The sequence below is a fragment of the Leptodactylus fuscus genome, chromosome 6, assembly GCF_031893055.1.
Source record: "Leptodactylus fuscus isolate aLepFus1 chromosome 6, aLepFus1.hap2, whole genome shotgun sequence".
Lineage (NCBI taxonomy): Eukaryota > Metazoa > Chordata > Amphibia > Anura > Leptodactylidae > Leptodactylus > Leptodactylus fuscus.
Window position 1 is genome coordinate 156,202,323 of NC_134270.1, and position 19,715 is coordinate 156,222,037.

At 44.9% G+C, this 19,715-nt stretch overlaps 1 protein-coding gene across 1 annotated transcript in view; it reads right to left on the reverse strand.

Moving 5' to 3' along the window:
• CBL (Cbl proto-oncogene) overlaps positions 1-19,715 on the reverse strand; it is a 36,966-nt gene that overhangs the window by 8,874 nt on the left and 8,377 nt on the right. The window contains exons 2-12 of the mRNA XM_075277704.1: positions 15,777-16,024; positions 11,053-11,199; positions 8,684-8,840; positions 8,105-8,226; positions 3,700-3,837; positions 2,509-2,596; positions 2,106-2,237; positions 1,824-2,021; positions 1,454-1,585; positions 1,009-1,371; positions 544-638 (exon numbers count right to left, since the gene is read on the reverse strand). Of these exons, the coding sequence (XP_075133805.1) occupies positions 544-638; positions 1,009-1,371; positions 1,454-1,585; positions 1,824-2,021; positions 2,106-2,237; positions 2,509-2,596; positions 3,700-3,837; positions 8,105-8,226; positions 8,684-8,840; positions 11,053-11,199; positions 15,777-16,024 (1,820 nt within the window). The remainder of the gene's footprint in view (positions 1-543; positions 639-1,008; positions 1,372-1,453; positions 1,586-1,823; positions 2,022-2,105; positions 2,238-2,508; positions 2,597-3,699; positions 3,838-8,104; positions 8,227-8,683; positions 8,841-11,052; positions 11,200-15,776; positions 16,025-19,715) is intronic.

The window sequence follows — 19,715 nt, forward strand, 5'->3', positions numbered from 1 at the left end:
TATAGAACTGCCTGTGCCCCGGACCATGAAAGGTCCTTTTTTTTAAAAAAAAATATTGACAGGATGGATCAATAACGTCTATAGTGTTCCAAATCAATCGGACAGAGAGTGTCCTGGCATGTGAAGATTACTGGGAGCCATGCCCCATGCTGGGGGTTCAGTATTAACACTTCCCAAGTGGTAACACCCAATAGCCTGTCTATTTATAAAATTTGTAGAGGCAATAAAAGGGGATCAGTACAGCAAAGAGTTATAAGAAAATAGAATTGTTATTTCAAGGAGGATACAAATAAATTCTAAAATGGACAAGACAGGAGAGGTTGAGTATGTGAAAAAGAGACCTCTCCTCCTGTCCATGAACTGTACCTAGCACTGGAGGTCAATCTTATTTACCTCTACAAAAGCTTCATATACTTCTGTATAAAGTCATAGACACAGTAAAACCCTTGTGAAAAAAAACAAACAAAAAAAACCAAAACAAAGTGTGCCCTATTGCAGCTTTGTGCACCTCAGAGGCAACTATGCATGAGCCCTAAATGTTACCTGGAGGCCAAAGAGTAGATGGCATTGGCAGACGATGATGGCTTCACTTTGGCATCATCAATATCAAGCCCTGCCAAGAGCTCTACACAACCGCTCTGTGAAGAAGAGGGAAAATCATCATGTATACAGTGACAATGTAATACAGTAAATCTTCTCTCATGGACCAGGACTGATTCCCTGTTCCACCATATACTATACTGGTCATCTAAGAAGGCCATCACCCAATGCCTCAGAGAAGACCATCACCCAATGCCTCAAAGAAGACCTTCGACCTTACCAAGGTCAGAATTTCCTGTGGCATAATAGTAGTTCCACCATCTACTTTAAGACAATAACCCCTCCACCCAAAAAGACCACCCCTTACCTAGGGTAGGGGAGGAGTGGGGGGAGCCATTGCTCTACTTTTCTCACCTTACATCATACTAACACATACTAAGCGTCCGCTCCTATTGACACTCTACTTACTGTTCCAGCGTTGTCCAAGCTCTGTGTGCTACCATGCCGGTCTACCCTTTTATCATCAACATGTGAAGGCAACGTAAATGGCAGAGAGTGTCTATTGGTCAGCTCCTTTCCTCCATTCCACGGGTCACTGGCATTTAAGCTGGGTGCTGGAGCTTTGGGGACAGAACGAAGAAGCCAAGGGTCTGGACGATTCGAGGGCATGGGGAGTGGCTTTTCCGCAGGGGTGGAGGGTAGAGGTCTCCTCTGAGGTCTGTTGTCACCCACCATTGAATGTGGTCTATCTGGGGGTGGAGGTGGTGGGAGATCTCGAAGTGTGGGAGGGACAGGCAGCGGTTTGTCTTTATGATGTAAACCAGTAGAAGCCTAAAATGATCCCATACGAAGAGAGTTTTAATAAAAACATGAAATGTACAAGACAGAAAGCCGGTAAATACTGAAGATTTACCTTAGAGCTGGTTGAAGGACTACAAGCTCCTGGTGGATTTGAAGATCTTTGCTGCAGCAGGTCTAATCGAGGGGGTACGGGTGGCAGGGCTGTCGGGGGAGCAACTGAAAGTGGAGATGGAGGTCTTTCAACCTAAAGGAAAAATCCAAGATTTCAGGATAACACTAAGCTATACCACGCTGGATCATATACCACACAAAACCGTAGACAACACTGGAAAAATCCTCCAATTCCACAAAATTTTTGAAATGTTTTCCCAGGACATTACATGGAATGGTAAATGAAAATTTACAAGTTGGAGATAATGGCAAGTTGTAAACCAACGACTCAAATCCCACATAAAGCCAACAAGAGAAATTTTGAAGCTAACCTTGGCCCCAGCTAACATAAAGAGAGAATCGTTTCCATCGTCGTCATCGTCTTCGTAACAAGGTGAAGGCGCTCCATCTAGACAGTGACGTAACATCTCAGCCATGCCGCCACCTCGAGGGTCGAAAGGGTCCACTACAATAGGTTCTGTTCCTTTTATTTCACAGCGGCAGAAAGGACATCCTTGGCCTTCAGACTCCTAACACAGGAGAAGACACAATTCTTGAGCGAATTCCTAATGAAATACAATGCAGGTCCAAAATAAACAAGACTTAAGTCTCACCTGCCAGGAAGTGAGGCACAGCGTGCACATTAGATGCCCACAGGGTTCAATCTTGACATCTTTATCATTCTCAGCACATATCTTGCAGAGCTGGAAGGTGGAGCCCATCTCACAATACAGCTCGTACTGCTCCTGGAGAAGAAAGGATGAACGCATTATAGCAGCGGCCCCAAAGATCCTTACACCCTAGTGCCAGAGCAAAGCTCCACAGCTGAACTGCAGGACCCATCCGGGCACGAATATCAGGCATCGGTCCCATTTTATTTATTAGGATTTGTACAATATACTTGTTGGGCGTCTTGCAGTTGTCTCAATGACTGTATTACTCAGTGTGCAGTTACGTTACGTCATGGCAGAGGGGTATTATCCTTGGTGGGACCAGGCATGAAGAGTCTCAGGTTACCTGAGTAACTTTGATGTGGTCCTGAGGGGTGGGTTCACATAGGCCTGTTAAATCCGGGTTCTGATTCCGTCCATCAGGAAAGAGATAGCTGCAGACAGGAACAAAATAGTAAGTCAGGTAGAATACCTTCAAGGGCATTGGTCAAACATTCTCTGTACAATTGGGACTAAGGTGGCAGAAGTACTGCAGACTTGTGGGGATTGCGCACACTATAGAAATGTGGATGGGGTTTTTGGGACTCCCTCCGAACGAAGTAAAATCTGCACAGAGGTAGGTGCACGTTGCACCCATCTATACCATTCTTTGCAATGCATAAAATGAAACTTGCAACCAAATCTGCATGTGACACATACAAATTGTGTGAATTAGGTTTGCGGCAAAACCCTTATCAGATTTTGGATTCTGTGACTCAGAAAAAGCTGTATTTCCACAATCTGTAGCCTCAACCTAAAAGGGTTTTCTGAGTCTAATACTGATGACCTACCCTTAGGATAGGTCATCAATACTAGAGATGAGCGAGTACTGTTTGGATCAGCCGATCCGAACAGCACGCTCGCATAGAAATGAATGGACGTAGCCGGCACGTGGGGGGGTTAAGCGGCCGGCCGCCGTCAAAGTGGAAGTACCAGGTGCATCCATTCATTTCTATGGAACGTGCTGTTCGGATCGGCTGATCCGAACAGCACTCGCTCATCTCTAATCAATACAAGATTGGTGGGGGTCCGATATCCAGGATACCAACAGACCAGCTCTTTGTGTAAACTCGGAGCGTGCTGTGGCTATAGTGGCTAGACTTTGTATTGCAGGTTATCGCAATTCACTTACATGGGATTGAGCTGCAAACACACCATGAGACAAATGGATGTGACATCACTGACCTGTGAAGAAGAATCGGCACTCAGGCCTCAAGCAGCTGACCGTGTGGAGCTCCTGGGTATTGGACCCACCAGAAATCCCCTTTACACTGCATTTTTATATGGAGTTTTATAATGTCCCAGTGCAGTATATAGTATTCTAGTGCCCCAGTGCAGTATACAGTATTCTAGTGCCCCAGTGCAGTATACAGTGTGACGACAAAATGAGGGGGCAACCGAAAACAGCCCCGAGGTCTAACACCAGGATAAACCTATGTCCGCAGTTTACTGGCATGTCACCTATGATAAAGCTACAGACAGACATCACTGCTCTTACAATCCTTCCCGGAATCCGTCAATCAGAGCCTGGAATAGAGGTTTGTTGTGTGGAATGGTCTGTAAGATGTTGCCATCCCCGGTGACGTATCCAATAGCCCACTGACCGAGTCGTGTGCAGCTCAGGCGGAAAATGTAACTGCAAGAGAAAAACAAATGTGCACAGAAGTCAGTGCTTTATTCATATTATGTGGCATATCTGTGCGGAAAAGTGGCAGAAGTATTAGTACATAGGCTGAAGCTCCTGGGCCCCCAGTGCAAAACATGTTTTGGGGGCCCCCCACCCCACCACCACCTACCCTGTGCTATCAGTGGTGTTCACTTATATGTAAAAAGGCTTTGCAGTCCACCCACCTCCCTTCCTCCGTGGCAAAGCATCTCTCTCTCAGGCTTAGGCTAGATTCTCACAGCTATAATACCGCCATACCGTAGCTGCAAATCCCAGTTATAGCATCCTAGGGATGTAAAATACTGTAAGCTCTGCTCACTAGACCTGAGGCCGCAACAGGAATCGCGGACATAATTCGCCTCCTGCTCCCTCTCAACACAGGAACTGACTGGCAATAAAGAACGAAACATTTTAATCAGCCGATTCCACTCCCTTGTCATTTCCAGGTGCTTTAAAAGGCCATACGAACAGGGAATGCACAGATTTACAAAGAAAAATAAAATAAAAATATATTATATAAATTATACAATATTTATTATTAATTATTATTATTATTAAGAAAATACTGTTTTATTTATACCAATATATTATTCTGATTAATAAATATTGTATAATTATTAAGAATAATTAAAATTATTATAATTAAGATAATCCATTTAATAGGAGTTTTCCAATATTTGGAGCAAACTCAGGGGTGGTATAAAACCAAACATGCTCCCCTATTTCAGGCACCGCGTTGTCCAGTCCCAGCCACCTTTCCCTCCCGTGTCAGGACTCAAATAATCGCTGAGACCAATCAGAGGCCGCTGGTATGGTATAGGTAACCTATGTAAGTAATGTGCTTTTCCAGCAATCACCGAGCCTAGCCATTTGACTTTAAACTTTCGGCCGTGAACCCCACACAAGAAATAAAACAGAACGCCAGGAATAGGAGAGTAGGTTTGTTTGTTTTGTTTTACACCAACTCTATGTACCCCTGAGCTTTCTCCACATCCTCAACAACCCCAACTCTCCAGTTTGGAGCAATGACATACAGTCCTATGAAAAAGTTTGGGCACCCCTATTAATCTTAATCATTTTTTGTTCTAAATATTTTGGTGTTTGCAACAGCCATTTCAGTTTGATATATCTAATAACTGATGGACACAGTAATATTTCAGGATTGAAATGAGGTTTATTGTACTAACAGAAAATGTGCAATATGCATTAAACCAAAATTTGACCGGTGCAAAAGTATGGGCACCCTTATCATTTTATTGATTTGAATTCCCCTAACTACTTTTTACTGACTTACTGAAGCACAAAATTGGTTTTGTAACCTCAGTGAGCTTTGAACTTCATAGCCAGATGTATCCAATCATGAGAAAAGGTATTTAAGGTGGCCAATTGCAAGTTGATCTCCTATTTGAATCTCCTCTGAAGAGTGGCATCATGGGCTACTCAAAACAACTCTCAAATGATCTGAAAACAAAGATTGTTCAACATAGTTGTTCAGTGGAAGGATACAAAAAGCTGTCTCAGAGATTTAACCTGTCAGTTTCCACTGTGAGGAACATAGTAAGGAAATGGAAGACCACAGGGACAGTTCTTGTTAAGCCCAGAAGTGGCAGGCCAAGAAAAATATCAGAAAGACAGAGAAGAAGAATGGTGAGAACAGTCAAGGACAATCCACAGACCACCTCCAAAGAGCTGCAGCATCATCTTGCTGCAGATGGTGTCACTGTGCATCGGTCAACAATACAGCGCACTTTGCACAAGGAGAAGCTGTATGGGGAGTGATGAGAAAGAAGCTGTTTCTGCAAGCACGCCACAAATAGAGTTGCCTGAGGTATGCGAAAGCACATTTGGACAAGCCAGCTTCATTTTGGATGAAGGTCCTGTGGACTGATGAAACAAAGATTGAGTTGTTTGGTCATACAAAAAGGCGTTATGCATGGCGTCCAAAAAAACAGCATTCCAAGAAAAACACTTGCTACCCACTGTAAAATTTGGTGGAGGTTCCATCATGCTTTGGGGCTGTGTGGCCAATGCTGGCACCGGGAATCTTGTTAAAGTTGAGGGTCGCATGGATTCCACTCAGTATCAGCAGATTCTTGAGAATAATGTTCAAGAATCAGTGACGAAGTTGAAGTTACGCCGGGGATGGATATTTCAGCAAGACAATGATCCAAAACACCGCTCCAAATCGACTCAGGCATTCATGCAGAGGAACAATTACAATGTTCTGGAATGGCCATCCCAGTCCCCAGACCTGAATATCATTGAACATCTGTGGGATGATTGGAAGCGGGCTGTCCATGCTCGGCCACCATCACACTGAACTGAACTTGAATTGTTTTGTAAAGAGGAATGGTCCAAAATACCTTCATCCAGGAACTGATTAAAAGCTACATGAAGCGACTAGAGGCTGTTATCTTTGTAAAAGGAGGATCTACTAAATATTAATGTCACTTTTCTGTTGAGGTGCCCATACTTTTGCACCGGTCAAATTTTGGTTTAATGCATATTGCACATTTTCTGTTAGTACAATAAACCTCATTTCAATCCTGAAATATTACTGTGTCCATCAGTTATTAGATATATCAAACTGAAATGGCTGTTGGAAACACCAAAATATTTAGAACTAAAAATGATTAAGATTAATAGGGGTGCCCAAACTTTTTCATACGACTGTATACACATCCTTCACATACACAATGCCTCAGTAGTCATGAGTCAGGGGATAATCATACACATTAGGGAGAGTGTGTGCCTACATAGGCGTATGGAGACTTACAAGTCATTCCTGCTCCGCTTGGGATTCTGGGTAAAAAATAGGCAAATCTATTCTCCAGGATGTAACTAGGAGAACAGTGCCTCTGTCTGCTGCCCTCTAGAGGGCAGCATCCTTAACATCATGCATGACTCAGTTAATAAGCCTACTAACATGATGCGGAGATTATTGCCAAATTAGTATTTCTATTCCAAAAGGAACAAATTCCCAGCTATGGACAGCACTGTTTCGGTCTTTTGGACCTCCTCAGCATAGCACAGGGATACTGATTTGGCAGAGTGATGTTAAGGGGACTGCCCTCTAGAGGATGGCATACAGAGGCACTGTTCTCCTAAGATTTGCATATTTTTTACCCAGAATCCCTAGCGGAGCAGGAATGACTTGTAAGTCTCCGTACTGCCTATGTAGGCACACACTCTCACTGATGTGTACGATTATCCCCTGACCCTGGTCTATAGTCTCTCACTCTGCCAAATCAGTATCCCTGCGCTATGCTGAGGAGGTCCAAAAGACAGAAACAGCGCTGTCCATAGCTGGGAATCTGTTCCTTTTGGAATAGAAATACTAATTTGGCAATAAACTCCGCATCATGTTAGTAGGCTTATTAACTGAGTCACGCATGATGTTAAGGGGGCTGCCCTCTAGAGGGCAGCATACAGAGGCACTGTTCTCCTAATTACATCCTGGAGAATAGAGTTGCATATTTTTAACTCCGTAGTCATGAGCGAAGGTATTACCACCGAGGCTGAAGCAGTGCCCTGGATGATGTATATGACGTTATTACATCAGGATCGGAGTGGCGGGGGCTTGATGGGGGGACATTTAATGGCTCACCAGTTTTTGTTTATTATACAGATCTGCTCTATGTTCTATTCATAGAAGGGGTTCCTGAGGAAGGGTCCCGCTCTATGATGATCACACATCCCCATAGACCATAATGACTAGAGTAAAAGATAATTCCATCAATGAAGTTTTGGGTTCTTGTAAGAAGCAGAAGTTGAAGGGCAGTGACAACTATTCTAAGCTATTTCCGACTCTCAGTTTTCAAGCCTGTTCAGACAGAGTTAGTGTGACAAATATGCATAAATAATCCATCAAGGAAAGAATATTTTCATGCCCTTCCCAAGTAAAAATGCTGCCAAAAAGCACCAAAAAAAGAGTTACAACCACCAAGTATGTGGTAGAATCACACTGCAAATAAAACAGAATTTTAATCATTTGCATTTTTGATGGAAAATCTCCCAAAAACCCAGATCTCAAGTCATTGCCATGCAGTGGACGGGGCTGCTATTACTTGTATATGTGTTGTACATGCCGCCCATCCACTGGCAACCAAAGGGCTGCTAGGACAGATGACTGTGCGGGGTCTGGGTGATCATCAGTATGAAAATACAATATGGCTCCAGAAATCCCCTTTAATGGCATAAGTCTGTGCTTCCTGTAATCGAGCGTCTCCGTACTCACCTCCCAGGCTTGTGAATAAATTTCTGAAGTCGCGCTTTAACTTCATCGTAAGTCAGGAAAGCCATGTAACCCGGATGAGTCACAGCCAGGCTATTCCAATTCCTGAGGAGGGAAGACCATGGCTGTCGGAATAAGAACAAGGAAGAATGAGGGGACTGCAGATGACTCAACGCATTTACATCATATTACACATAGCAAGTTATAGGATACAGGGATTTTGTTGGGAATTTTTCGCACTGAACACGGCAGGCGACATGTTATAGAGAAGGAGGAGCAGATCCACATATAGGTTTGTGGGAAAAGATTCCATATAAGGCCGATTGCAGACGACTGTGGCCTTGTTCAGTTTACTATTCGTGTATTTCACGGATAGCACACTAAGGGCTCGTTCACACGGGGACAGTTTTTGGCGCGGAATACACGTCATAATCCGCCCCCCTCACAATGGTGGTCTATGGAGATCGCTAGCGATCTTTTTTACATGAGCGGCATGTTGCCAATCATGGAAAAAAGAAGCGAGCTGCCCTTCCTTCAGGCGGATTACGGAGTCAACTGAAAAAAAAAAAACTAAAACTGTACCTGAAAAAGTCGAGTGAAGATGTCAAACTCAAAAACAGAGATATAGTCATTGCATGTGAGGTCAATGGTGGATTTCAGAGCCATGGCCTCCAGACCCGAAGAAATAGGGTGGACATCGTGAAGGGCGTGCCGGAATATTTTCCAAGGGACGATCGTTCTTTAAGGAAAAAAAAAAGCAGAGATTATTCGAGCCTGTTCTGCTGTACAAGACATATGTAATACTAAATGTATACAAGGTTTAAGAAACTGACGGCACTTAACGCTCAATAGAGGTAAAGGATATTATGAGAGTATACTATAGGGGGCGCCACTGTGACTATAAATCCAGAATTTTAAATGCAGCTTTAATCCCATGTCCTAACATGCCAGCATATGCCATTACATTATAATGGGTGGGGTAGGTTAGACTTCTGCCTCCCCCCAACAATAAAGGGGACGTGGCGATGATTCAGTTCTGCACCCCCTTCTAGGATCTCTCTGTACAGTGGTGCTCACAGTCACCTGGCCGTGGAGAGAAATGCGTTTGACCCCCATTCCCCATTGGATTAGTGTGCCAATGCCCAGCTAAACAGGTGGCCGGGGGGCCGCTATGGGTGGAAGATGAAACAATGAAGTGGATGTAATACTGAACCAAAACTGTAGACCCCTATATTCTCAGGAACAATCGTGTCCCAGAAGTAATATCCTCAAAGATCATAAAGTGGCCATAAGTGGATAAGGGGTCATATCCTTTAAAGTGGCTTCCAGGCTTATAAATTGATGACCTATCCTTAGAATAGGTCATTAATGTCTGATTGGTGTTGATCTCACACTCTGGAAAACAGCTGATCCACAAGGGCCCTGGGTGCCAGTCCTTCAATCGATGACTTATCTTAAAGATAGGTCAATTATTAATCCTGGGAAACCCCTTTAAGCTACAGTTTCAAAAGTTCTTGTCCACAGGGTGAATGAATCTGCGCTCCGATCACAAACCCTCCCCTGCCTCAGCCTGTGTGATATGGCACCCCCTAGGATCGCTTTATGGGTCGGTAAAATCATAAGACCCTGTGACATCCCTAACCCTGCAAGAAACAATGCGATCCAGACCTTGACCCCTACTCTGTCCCCGCACGAAGCAGTCATACTTGTGTGTTTAACCAGAGCCAGGATGCAAAACGGGAAGTGAAATGTGGAAATGACATTGGAAAGAAGAAGGGGATTTTATGAGAAAAGTCATAATATGAGACAGGTGAATATCGTGAGGAGGAAATGCCGATATCAGTGTACAAGCGAGTCGTGCTAAATATAGTCTGTGGGTGATAATCCCAGCCCCGACCAGTTACTGTATACACATGCAATGGAGTGACAAGGCCACGTACTGTACTAAGTGGAAAAACTAGAAATATGAGCTACAACTCTGCCATTGAAGAAAGGCGTTCAATATTTTTGCTATTTTTTGTTAGAAATTGACAGAGATCCTATTTGGGGTAGAGGTGCCAGGCGGAGTAGGAGAATCTAGTTTCTACTAGCTGAAGTATAGCCTATGACCTCCAACAGTGAAGACAACTTTTTTTTGACATAGCCCTGCCTTCCATGGCTTACAGGGAGGCCATTGCTAGGTCTTTGGCTGCCACAGTAAGGGCTTGTTCACACGGGGGGCGGATTTTGACCATATTTTGACTTGGGGAGCCAAGTCAAAATATGGTCAAAACCCGCCTGCCACAATGTCACGGTTTCTCCCACCCCGGAGTCGGCTCAAATGAATGGGCCGATGCTGGAGGTTGCAGCTGCCAGGCGGAAGCCGCCTGAAGAAAGGGCAGTTCGCTTCTTTTTTTCCCCGCTATCGGCAGTTGCCGATAGCGGTAAAAAGAACGCTAGTGGTCTCCATAGACCACCATTGTAAAGGGGTGGAGGACAACGTGGATTCTGCTGTCAAAATCCGCCCCTTTGGCCCCGTGTGAACTAGCCCTAACACTGATGGGTGGCAGAGGAAGCCCAATGTTGCTGTCTCTATTGACCGTGGGACCCATACACTCCCTAGGGCACAGGACGCCAGTGCTAGACTGTTGTAGAAAGACGCATGTGGTGGAATAAAGACTTAGTGGCTGCAATACACACAATGGAGTGACACTAAAGGGTTAAAGGGGTATTCCAGGCAAAAACCAGGACCCCAGTTCAAACAATCGATGTGTAAAGGTGGGGTCCGAGCTGTAGGAATCGCATGCATCGCTAGAACGGGGCCATGGCCTTCCCACTACACCAGTTGTAGGTTTGGGTTTGAGGGTACTGCCGGTTCAGCCATCGGTGTCCAGAAGGACATGACATAAATGTGTTACTTGGGCGCACAGTATAGTCATTAAACAAGGCTAAAGACAAAACACAATCCATACTTTTCTCCGAAAGCTTTCCTCCAGAAGTCAGCAGCATCTGCCTTAGTGATCCGGAACGTATCTCCTTGGAACAATCCATTGGGAAATATTCCTTTTAGCTCCGCCAGCATGTGACTGAAGATGAGGGACAATTTGGTCAAGTTCCGCCTAATGGGTAGAAAGAAAGGAAAAACCATCAATCTATAAAAAGGTATATACATAATAATACTGCTTCATCATAAGACACATGAATATTCATCCCGGGTTACTGTGGGATAGTTTGGCTGCCAAGGAGTTAAATCCAGTATAGCAGGAAGCGTCGCTGACAAAGAGTCTGCAGAAAAAGTAATGAACCCGGCTGAAAGTATTTCCTTTTACCCAACCCGGACATCACCAACTGAAAGCGCTGAATTTTATTCTTAAAGTGAGAGACTCCAACTATTTTTTGGATTCAAAAAACGCCATTGTCGACCCCGTCACTAAGGCCTAGTACCCGTTTCTACAAAACTATGCACCTGATACTACAAGGGACCTTCCAGTACCTTAGACTGTCATTACCAAAGGTCCTGGAAGCCGCACCAACTACTGCTGATAACACTGGGAAAGACCATGGGAGCACGGTGACCTGAGCGAGAGAGACTGGGGGTCTATGGGGAGCAGATTATAAGAGAGGCAGAAGAGGAGCGGGGAGACATTTTGATAAAAGAGGAATAGAGGGGTGGGCTTTGATGAATCTGAGGTAATACTAAAAAGTGATTGAAGGTGGGGGCAGAATAGATTAAAAGCCACCAGAGAGTGTCCCTTTAACGTTACAATGTGATCTCATGACTGCAAGTAAGAAGACTTAAAGACTTAGCTCTGTAAAGTCTCAGAGCTGGCACAGCAGACCCTGGCGTCGTCTGACATTATAAGACTGTGGTGGGAGTCATCGCTCATTTAGGAATTCCTTGCTTTGAGATTCTTCAGATCTGTGTATACAGCTCCAAGGTCTCCTCCAGACATGTAGACTATACCGGGAGCTCAGGCAGACGCTCGCACTCTTGGCACTGCTAAGCAGGAATGTGTTTGAATGGGGAGACGCAAAAACTACAGCGGGACAGAGAGCTCATCTCCCCTGGAATAAAAGGATTGGACATGTTCAAATCCATCAGCCTCATCCTCCTCTCCACTGATAACTGCTGTCCAGGAAACGTCGGAAGCCACCCCAGTGTCCGGACGGGACCACTCCAATACAGTTTATGCCATGTATCATGGGTTTCTAAGGCCCTCTCCGGCCAAATTTACATAGTACAGGCTATATTAAAGTAAAATGAGTGATGCCCTGACTGATTCTGAGCGGTCCTTTTGGCTGGTCATGTGATCGGCAGACTTTTGGTTGGTGTGTGACTAAAGTGAACAACACACCTGCTGAGTGGACTACAGGGCGATGGCATATTAAATTTGGACAGGGAGAAACATTAAATGGGCTAACAGATTTTTTGATATGAGGCTAGGGAAGGCGCCGCTGCTCTGAGGTCTTCTTTTTGGGGCAAGTCCCCGACACGTGTGACCGCTCAGGCCAGTCAGCGGCCTCAGCAACCTAAGGAAAGGACAAGGGACATCACAGGTTACGTTTGTGAACGACGTCCCTCTTCCTTTACTTACGCCGCTGATTGGCCCGAGTGGTCACTTCCGCCAAAACAAGACACCGGAGCAACAGGAGCAGCCCACGGAGGGACACACCGGAGCACTGTGGACAGGTAAGTATGGGTATGCTCCCGTCCACTAACTACGCCTGGCACCCTGTAGGCCGCTAGAACAGCTGATCGGTGACAGGTTCGTGCGGAACTTGGCCTATGATGTGGATTTTACAATCCACAATGTGTGAATTTATTGTGCGAGTTTTTTGTGTGTATTTCATCTATTGCTATACCAAGTGGGAGACTGGCATCAGGTATGGCGTACATTGTCTTACCGGGCATAAAGATTTGCATGCATCCGGGATTTCAGACGCAGCTAAGAACTTTACCCTAAATTTTGCACATCCCGTCATTCACAAATTGACGACCTTTTACTTGTTAGATAGGAACTGTAAGATCGTAAAGCATCTTGTGATATCAGGACCGGAAAACTGAGAAAAGATAACCACCTCTTAAAAACAAAACAAAAAAAAACAAACCCTTACTAGTCAAGGACAGGCCATCAATGTTTATACTGATTGGTTCACTCACTATAGACTTATAGGACGCTGCTGCAGTATCGATACCTTAACCCTGGACAATCCCTTTAAAAGACAGGTCATCAGTTTTAAAAGGTAGATAACCCCTTTAAGATGGCCATTCACATTAGACAATTTATACTTTTTATACGGGCGTTAAACACCTTCTACAGATGTCCGTTTACCATTATGTGGCATTAAAAATAACGTGTCATGGGAGGGGGGAGGCTCCTGCTGCAGCCAGACACAATGTGTAGGACACACACAGGATTTATTTAATATAATGTTGCACCATTAACTGTAATACAAGAAGGAAATGTACGAGATAGAACGGGAGAAAAGATTGGGATAGGTTTTCATGTTGTGGACACTTTGTGGTTAGCGTTCCTTTAAAGGCAAGTTTTTACATTTCCCTATAATGGGATTATATAGCGACTATATACCCCGTGTAAAATACATGTACGCACAGGACAGTCGGGTTCAGTGATTTTGATATCCCTCCCTTTCTTTCCATACACCCCCACCACAGACTTCCTATAATCTTTTATTTCGCTTGGTTTTCCGCACCAGCAGTTCCTCATCTACAGTGACGGATACGATGTCGCCCCTTCACACGTAAGAGCCGCCACTTACACAGCTTTTCAAGTGTAGCCCTGCTTTAAAGAGGCTCTTAAAGTGACGGCTAAAGAAGCTATGAGAGACATCATTGGAAAGTGTAGATGCCGCCCTACAAGGTACAGCCATGGGTGAGATACCGATATCCCTGCTGATAGACACCGTACAGCCAAAGCTGCTCACAAATATAACAACCCCCTAATATTTCTCTGCTGGGTTTCACAATGTCTGATCGTCAAAGACCGGCTCTGGCTGTGGTCACATTCACTTCCTCTCGCTTTTTTCCACTGCACAATGCAAAACTTCCTACTTTCATAAAGCAAGGCCTGCTGCAAACACCTCTGTACTACATGAAGTGGACGGGAACGTAGAACGTTTCATTGCAGAAACAGAAGACGGTTCGGGATTTACTGTGTATTCTGGGCTCAAACTAATGCATGTGAATTGGTATTTAGTGAGCATGAGCCCGGCTGCTCTTAGGCTGCATTCACACATGTAACTATTAAAGGGGTCCTCCAGGCTAAATAATTGATGACCTATCCTTAATGGATGACCTGTCCTAAATTGGTAAGAGGGGCTGATTGTTAGAAGAGGTCGCAGTGTTCGGATCAGTGTCCATTGTTTTAGCAGTCCAGACCCCCTACGACGGAGAGCATGCCACAGATGTGAACCTAGACTTACACAGTGGTTGTGCTTGGCATCGTAGTTCAGCCTATTCACTTGGATGGGACTGAGCTGTAATAAGACCGATGAACGCGACATCACATGACCTAGGACATGAAAGTGCGCTCAGGGAGTTCTGCTGCTCCTTCATACAGCTGATCCGTGGTGGTCCAGGTATCAAACCCCCCACGGATCTTCAATTGGTGACGTATTTTAAGGATAGGTGAGCTATTAAAAAGGTCTCAGCAAACTCCTTTAATGCTATATTTGATGAGGTTTTATAATAAATCCAGAGGTATGAAAACACTGACCTCTTATGTATCTACTCCTAGTTTTGGCTCAAAACACTGCACCAAAAGCTACTATTCTGCACCCGAGCCTTTATGCAGAAGTAACAAATCTAATTCAGCGAAACTGGAAAGAAACAGCAGCATGTTATCACATCGACACATAAAGCTCTGTTCACATTTGTGCTGTGGTTAGCTATTAAAGGTAACCACAACGTAGTGCCAAATCCAATGTACGATGGACTTCAGCGGCACCAGCGGCCTTATAAAGCATGCGCCACTGACAAAGCCTCCAACGAATATGAACGCAGGTCGTGTCAGGGTAAATAAGCTCCGTCAGAGGTATCTAGCAGACAAATCCTCTGTATTTAATCAAAACACATGCACACTTGGCAGAACGGACTCTGCATGTGTATGGGGAAGTTGGGAGGAAGAGTATATGGCCATGAACAAGAAGAAAAAGCTGCCATTAGACAGGTCTTGTGTAGGCTCATCTGCCCGAGACCAGAAGGATTACACAGTGACTATGCACAGTGACTATGCAAGATCCTTATCTCCTCCAAATGTCCCACATGGTGGGGTGGGAAAGTCAGGAGGTCCCCCACACAATGGCTTAAAGCCAGTTTTATAGATGTGAATTGCTTTAGATTAAAGGGGTTTTCCCCATTATGGACACATTCCTTTTACACAGGATAATGTCCAATTGTTGGGGGCCCAAATGTCCACCAAGAGAACAGGGACCGAAAGCCGCCCTAAATCCTCCTTGTCTATGGAGCACCAATGCACATGAGGGACCTGTGCTCCATTCACTTCTATGGGGTTGCAGAGGATGCCAGTGATTACGATACCAGCAATCCCATAAAAGTCAATGGAGGGCCGGTCATGCAAGCGCATTGGTGCTCCGTACACAAAGAGGATATAGACCCGTCCTCCAGATCACAGGGTCCCAACCCCCAGCCCCAGCAACAACAGCACAAACCAACCTTGGCTGGGAATTTTCCTCATACATGCGTTCCTTGCCCTCCTTGAAGAGGCTAATGGTTTGCTTTGTCTTCTTCAGGAGGTTCTCCATGAAAACTCTGAAGTACTCGTTCTCTCCCAGAATCTCCATCTTTCCCTCGTAGCGAGACATAATGGTACGGAGGTGCTGGTAGGTGTCGGGCAGCAGGTCCAAAATATAAGGAGGGCTGTTCTTCAGAGCGAGCCTTTGGTTCTGGCACAACCGAACCACCTACAAAGAGAAAGAACAGGGAATAAGCTATAAGACGGCTCTTTGTATTCAATTACCTATACTGTTTTAGTAGCAACAGATTCTGTGACGCTGTACGGAGAACATCACCATCAGTTCCTTGAAGGGGTTGTCTGGCAGCTTTCGTTCTCCTGTAAACAGGTTCTCGGGCTGTTTGTGCCAGGTGACCTCTTCATGAACAGAATATCATGGCAGACATGCAGTTTGTGAAGAGGTCACTGCTGAGACCTGGCATTGGCTGCAGCAGTCACCTGGGGACACAGGCAGGGAAACTGTATACAGAAGACCACGGCTGCCACGAATACAAACTTTTGCTTGGTTTATTGGCTCTTCTGCACACCCGGCTTTAAGGGGCAGAGGGTCTGTAATTTTTCAGCTTGAACTGAGGACAATGAAGGGGGCGAATGTGCAGCAAGTCAGCTACAAAATAGGTAGATATCGCCATGGCCTTCATAGACAGCAATGGTTATTTTCCACCATAGCCTTAGGATGGATGCATATGTTCAGGAATTACATTACACTGGATTACAGTGCGGGTTTTCCGCATTACAAATCTGCCATAATCCCAATTGTGTGTATGGAGCTTTACAGCAGCAGCGAACTATGTAATCTATGGCGGTAAGTCACAATGTGGCGGTAACATTTATCACACAGCAGTGTCCTGTTGTTTTCACACCCTCACTTTCCTGTTCATGCTGCCCGGATGTTGGGCATGTTAGAAAAAAAAAAAAAAAAACTAAAAAAAAAAAAAATTCTATCCACCTAGAAATAAAGGGAGCACAACAAAAGAAAAGAAACTGTAGGATTTCTCTTATGGCTATGTTTATAACCAGAAGCAGATGACCGACTGACTATATACATCCGGGTTGTGAATACAGCTATGGGAGCCACCATAATACGGCCACATGATCTGCCTGGGCCCGGCAACCACAGGAGGACCCAGACCAGCGAGCTCTGCGTTGTATACTAGTGGGATATTCCTCCTGTAACAGGGACTAATGTATCAGGACAGGGGATAAGTGTCCGATCACCAGCTCCCCCAGTGATCAAGAGGATGGGGGACCGATAGTCCCCCTAAGGTAGTGATGGTGAACCTTTTGGAGACCGAGTGCCAAAACTGCAACCTAAAACTCATTAATTTATCACAAATTGCCAACACTGCAATTTAACCTTAATGCTTTGCGGATCCACAATTGCAGACAATTATGGACCCACAAAATACGGTTGTGTGAATGGGGCTTTTTACCAAGCTTTCAAATATAGAAACAACCTCCAATCTGCTTCACAGTGGCCCCCATACAGTATAATGTGATCCATAGTGGCCCCCACAGTACAATTTGCTCCACAGTGCCCGCACACAGTATAATCTGCTGCACAGTGGTCCTCACACAGTATAATCTGCTGCACAGTGCCCCCCACACAGTATAATCTGTTCCACAGTGGCCCCCACATAGTACAATCACCTACACAGTGACCCCCACACAGTATAATCTGCTGCACAGTGACCCCCACACAGTATAATCTGCTGCACAGTGGCCGCCACACAGTATAATCTGCTGCACAGTGACCCCCCACACAGTATAATCTGCTGCACAGTGACCCCCCACACAGTATAATCTGCTGCACAGTGGTCCCCACACAGTATAATCTGCTGCACAGTGGTCCCCACACAGTATAATCTGCTGCACAGTGGTCCCCACACAGTATAATCTGCTGCACAGTGACCCCCCACACAGTATAATCTGCTGCACAGTGGTCCCCACACAGTATAATCTGCTGCACAGTGGTCCCCACACAGTATAATCTGCTGCACAGTGGTCCCCACACAGTACAATTTGCTCCACAGTGGCCCCCACACATTATAATCTGTTCCACAGATGGGTGCCCAAAGAGAGGGCTCTGAGTGCCACCTCTAGCACCCGTACCATAGGTTCGCCATCACTGCCCTAAGGCCTCCCTGCAAATGGACCTCCAGTGTGCTTGTGTGCCTGGTGCCAGGACTAATCTCTGGCATCACACAAGTCAATGGAGGCCTTGTAGTACTCAAAAGCACACGTATGAAGAAACCCCAAAAACAGGTCCGGTCCTGAAACAGAGAAAACGGCCTGGTCCTGAAGTGGTTAAGAAGAAAGAAGCTGCGTGGTGGTTGCAGCTCCATACCATCAGCTGTCTAACCCCTTTGCTTACTGTGCTAGTGGGCGGTATAGCAACATTACATTACGTACCCCTGCACTTGGGTGTGGAGCATATATATATATATATATATATATATACACACACATATATACACTATATATATATATATATATATATACACACACACACACACACATATATACACTATATATATATATATATATATATATATATATATATATATATATATATATATATATATATACACACACACTATGGTCATTTCACAATAGAGCACACGGTAAAATTTAGTCACAAATAATGGTAAGCATGGCTGCAGACGCGGTGTCCTGTTAAGTTGCCCATATGCATCTTATAACTGTCAGCGACTTGTGTTCCGTTTTTAACGTGCCTGACAAATTTGGGTTGGGGTTTAAGGTGCATGTGCCCATCACTACTGATGTATAGGCATCCACGTCCACCATAGACCTACCCAGCCTCTTACAGTCTCTACATTTTGTGGTTATTAAACCTATATCATGTGAGAATTAAGTTGAAGACGTTTTTTTTGTCAAACCCAGAGCTCTGGATGTAGAGGTGACACCCACAAATGAGGTGCAAAGGCCGCACTTTCCTCCTGTCAGAAACAACAAAGTGTGAAACTACTGAACACAGAGCAAGCAGGCCTGCGAGAAGACTAAAGGGGCTTTCATGGAGTTAAAGACGTCCATCGACATCTAATCGGTCCCATACATGGGAACCAATAACCTTTACATTAATTGCCACGTAGCCTGTTTGCAGCTCAGTCCCATTCAAGTGAATCGGGCTGAGTTGCAATACCCAAGTGCAACCCCCATGCAGTTCTGCAGCGACGGAAAAGGTGTATTTTCCGTCTCCCACTCATTTCAACTGGAGTTACTGGGTCTCGTATGGGTCTAAAATACCCAATGCTGTAAGTGCAGGCAACAAGGCAAAAAAAAAAAACTTATGATAGGGTTGGTTGATTTTGTAGAAAATGTGGCAAAATCCATCCAAAAAGAAATAAAGGGACATAAGGTGAATTTTAAGGCAAGACGTGACAAAAAGGAGTCACAATACAGTCATATAAAATGGGTGACAAATGTTGCCAAAAAACAAAAAAAACGGTTGGAAAGTTCAGGCAGACCTTAAATCCTGGACCATCCCTTTAAGCAGTGGTTTAAGGCTCCTCCGTCATGGCCCTCTTTGGAGACCTTTTGTCCAATTGCCTCAGTTTCCTGTGTAAGGATTGCACAACGCTGATGTCCTCATATTCTCGGAATTATTCTCAACTTACTGAACGTAAAAGCAAAGATTTTTCGGTAGAAACTCACAGCATTCACCACGGCGGTATAAGTGGCAGCGATGTACAGTAGCGCCAAAGTAGCTGTGGCCTCAACAAATCTCACCCACGCGTTGCGAAACCAAATGGCAGCAGAAAGGGACCGATGGGGCAGATTTTCACCCTTCGCAACGTAAACCCTGTCCTTGGCAAATCTACACAGTACATTTAGGCCCG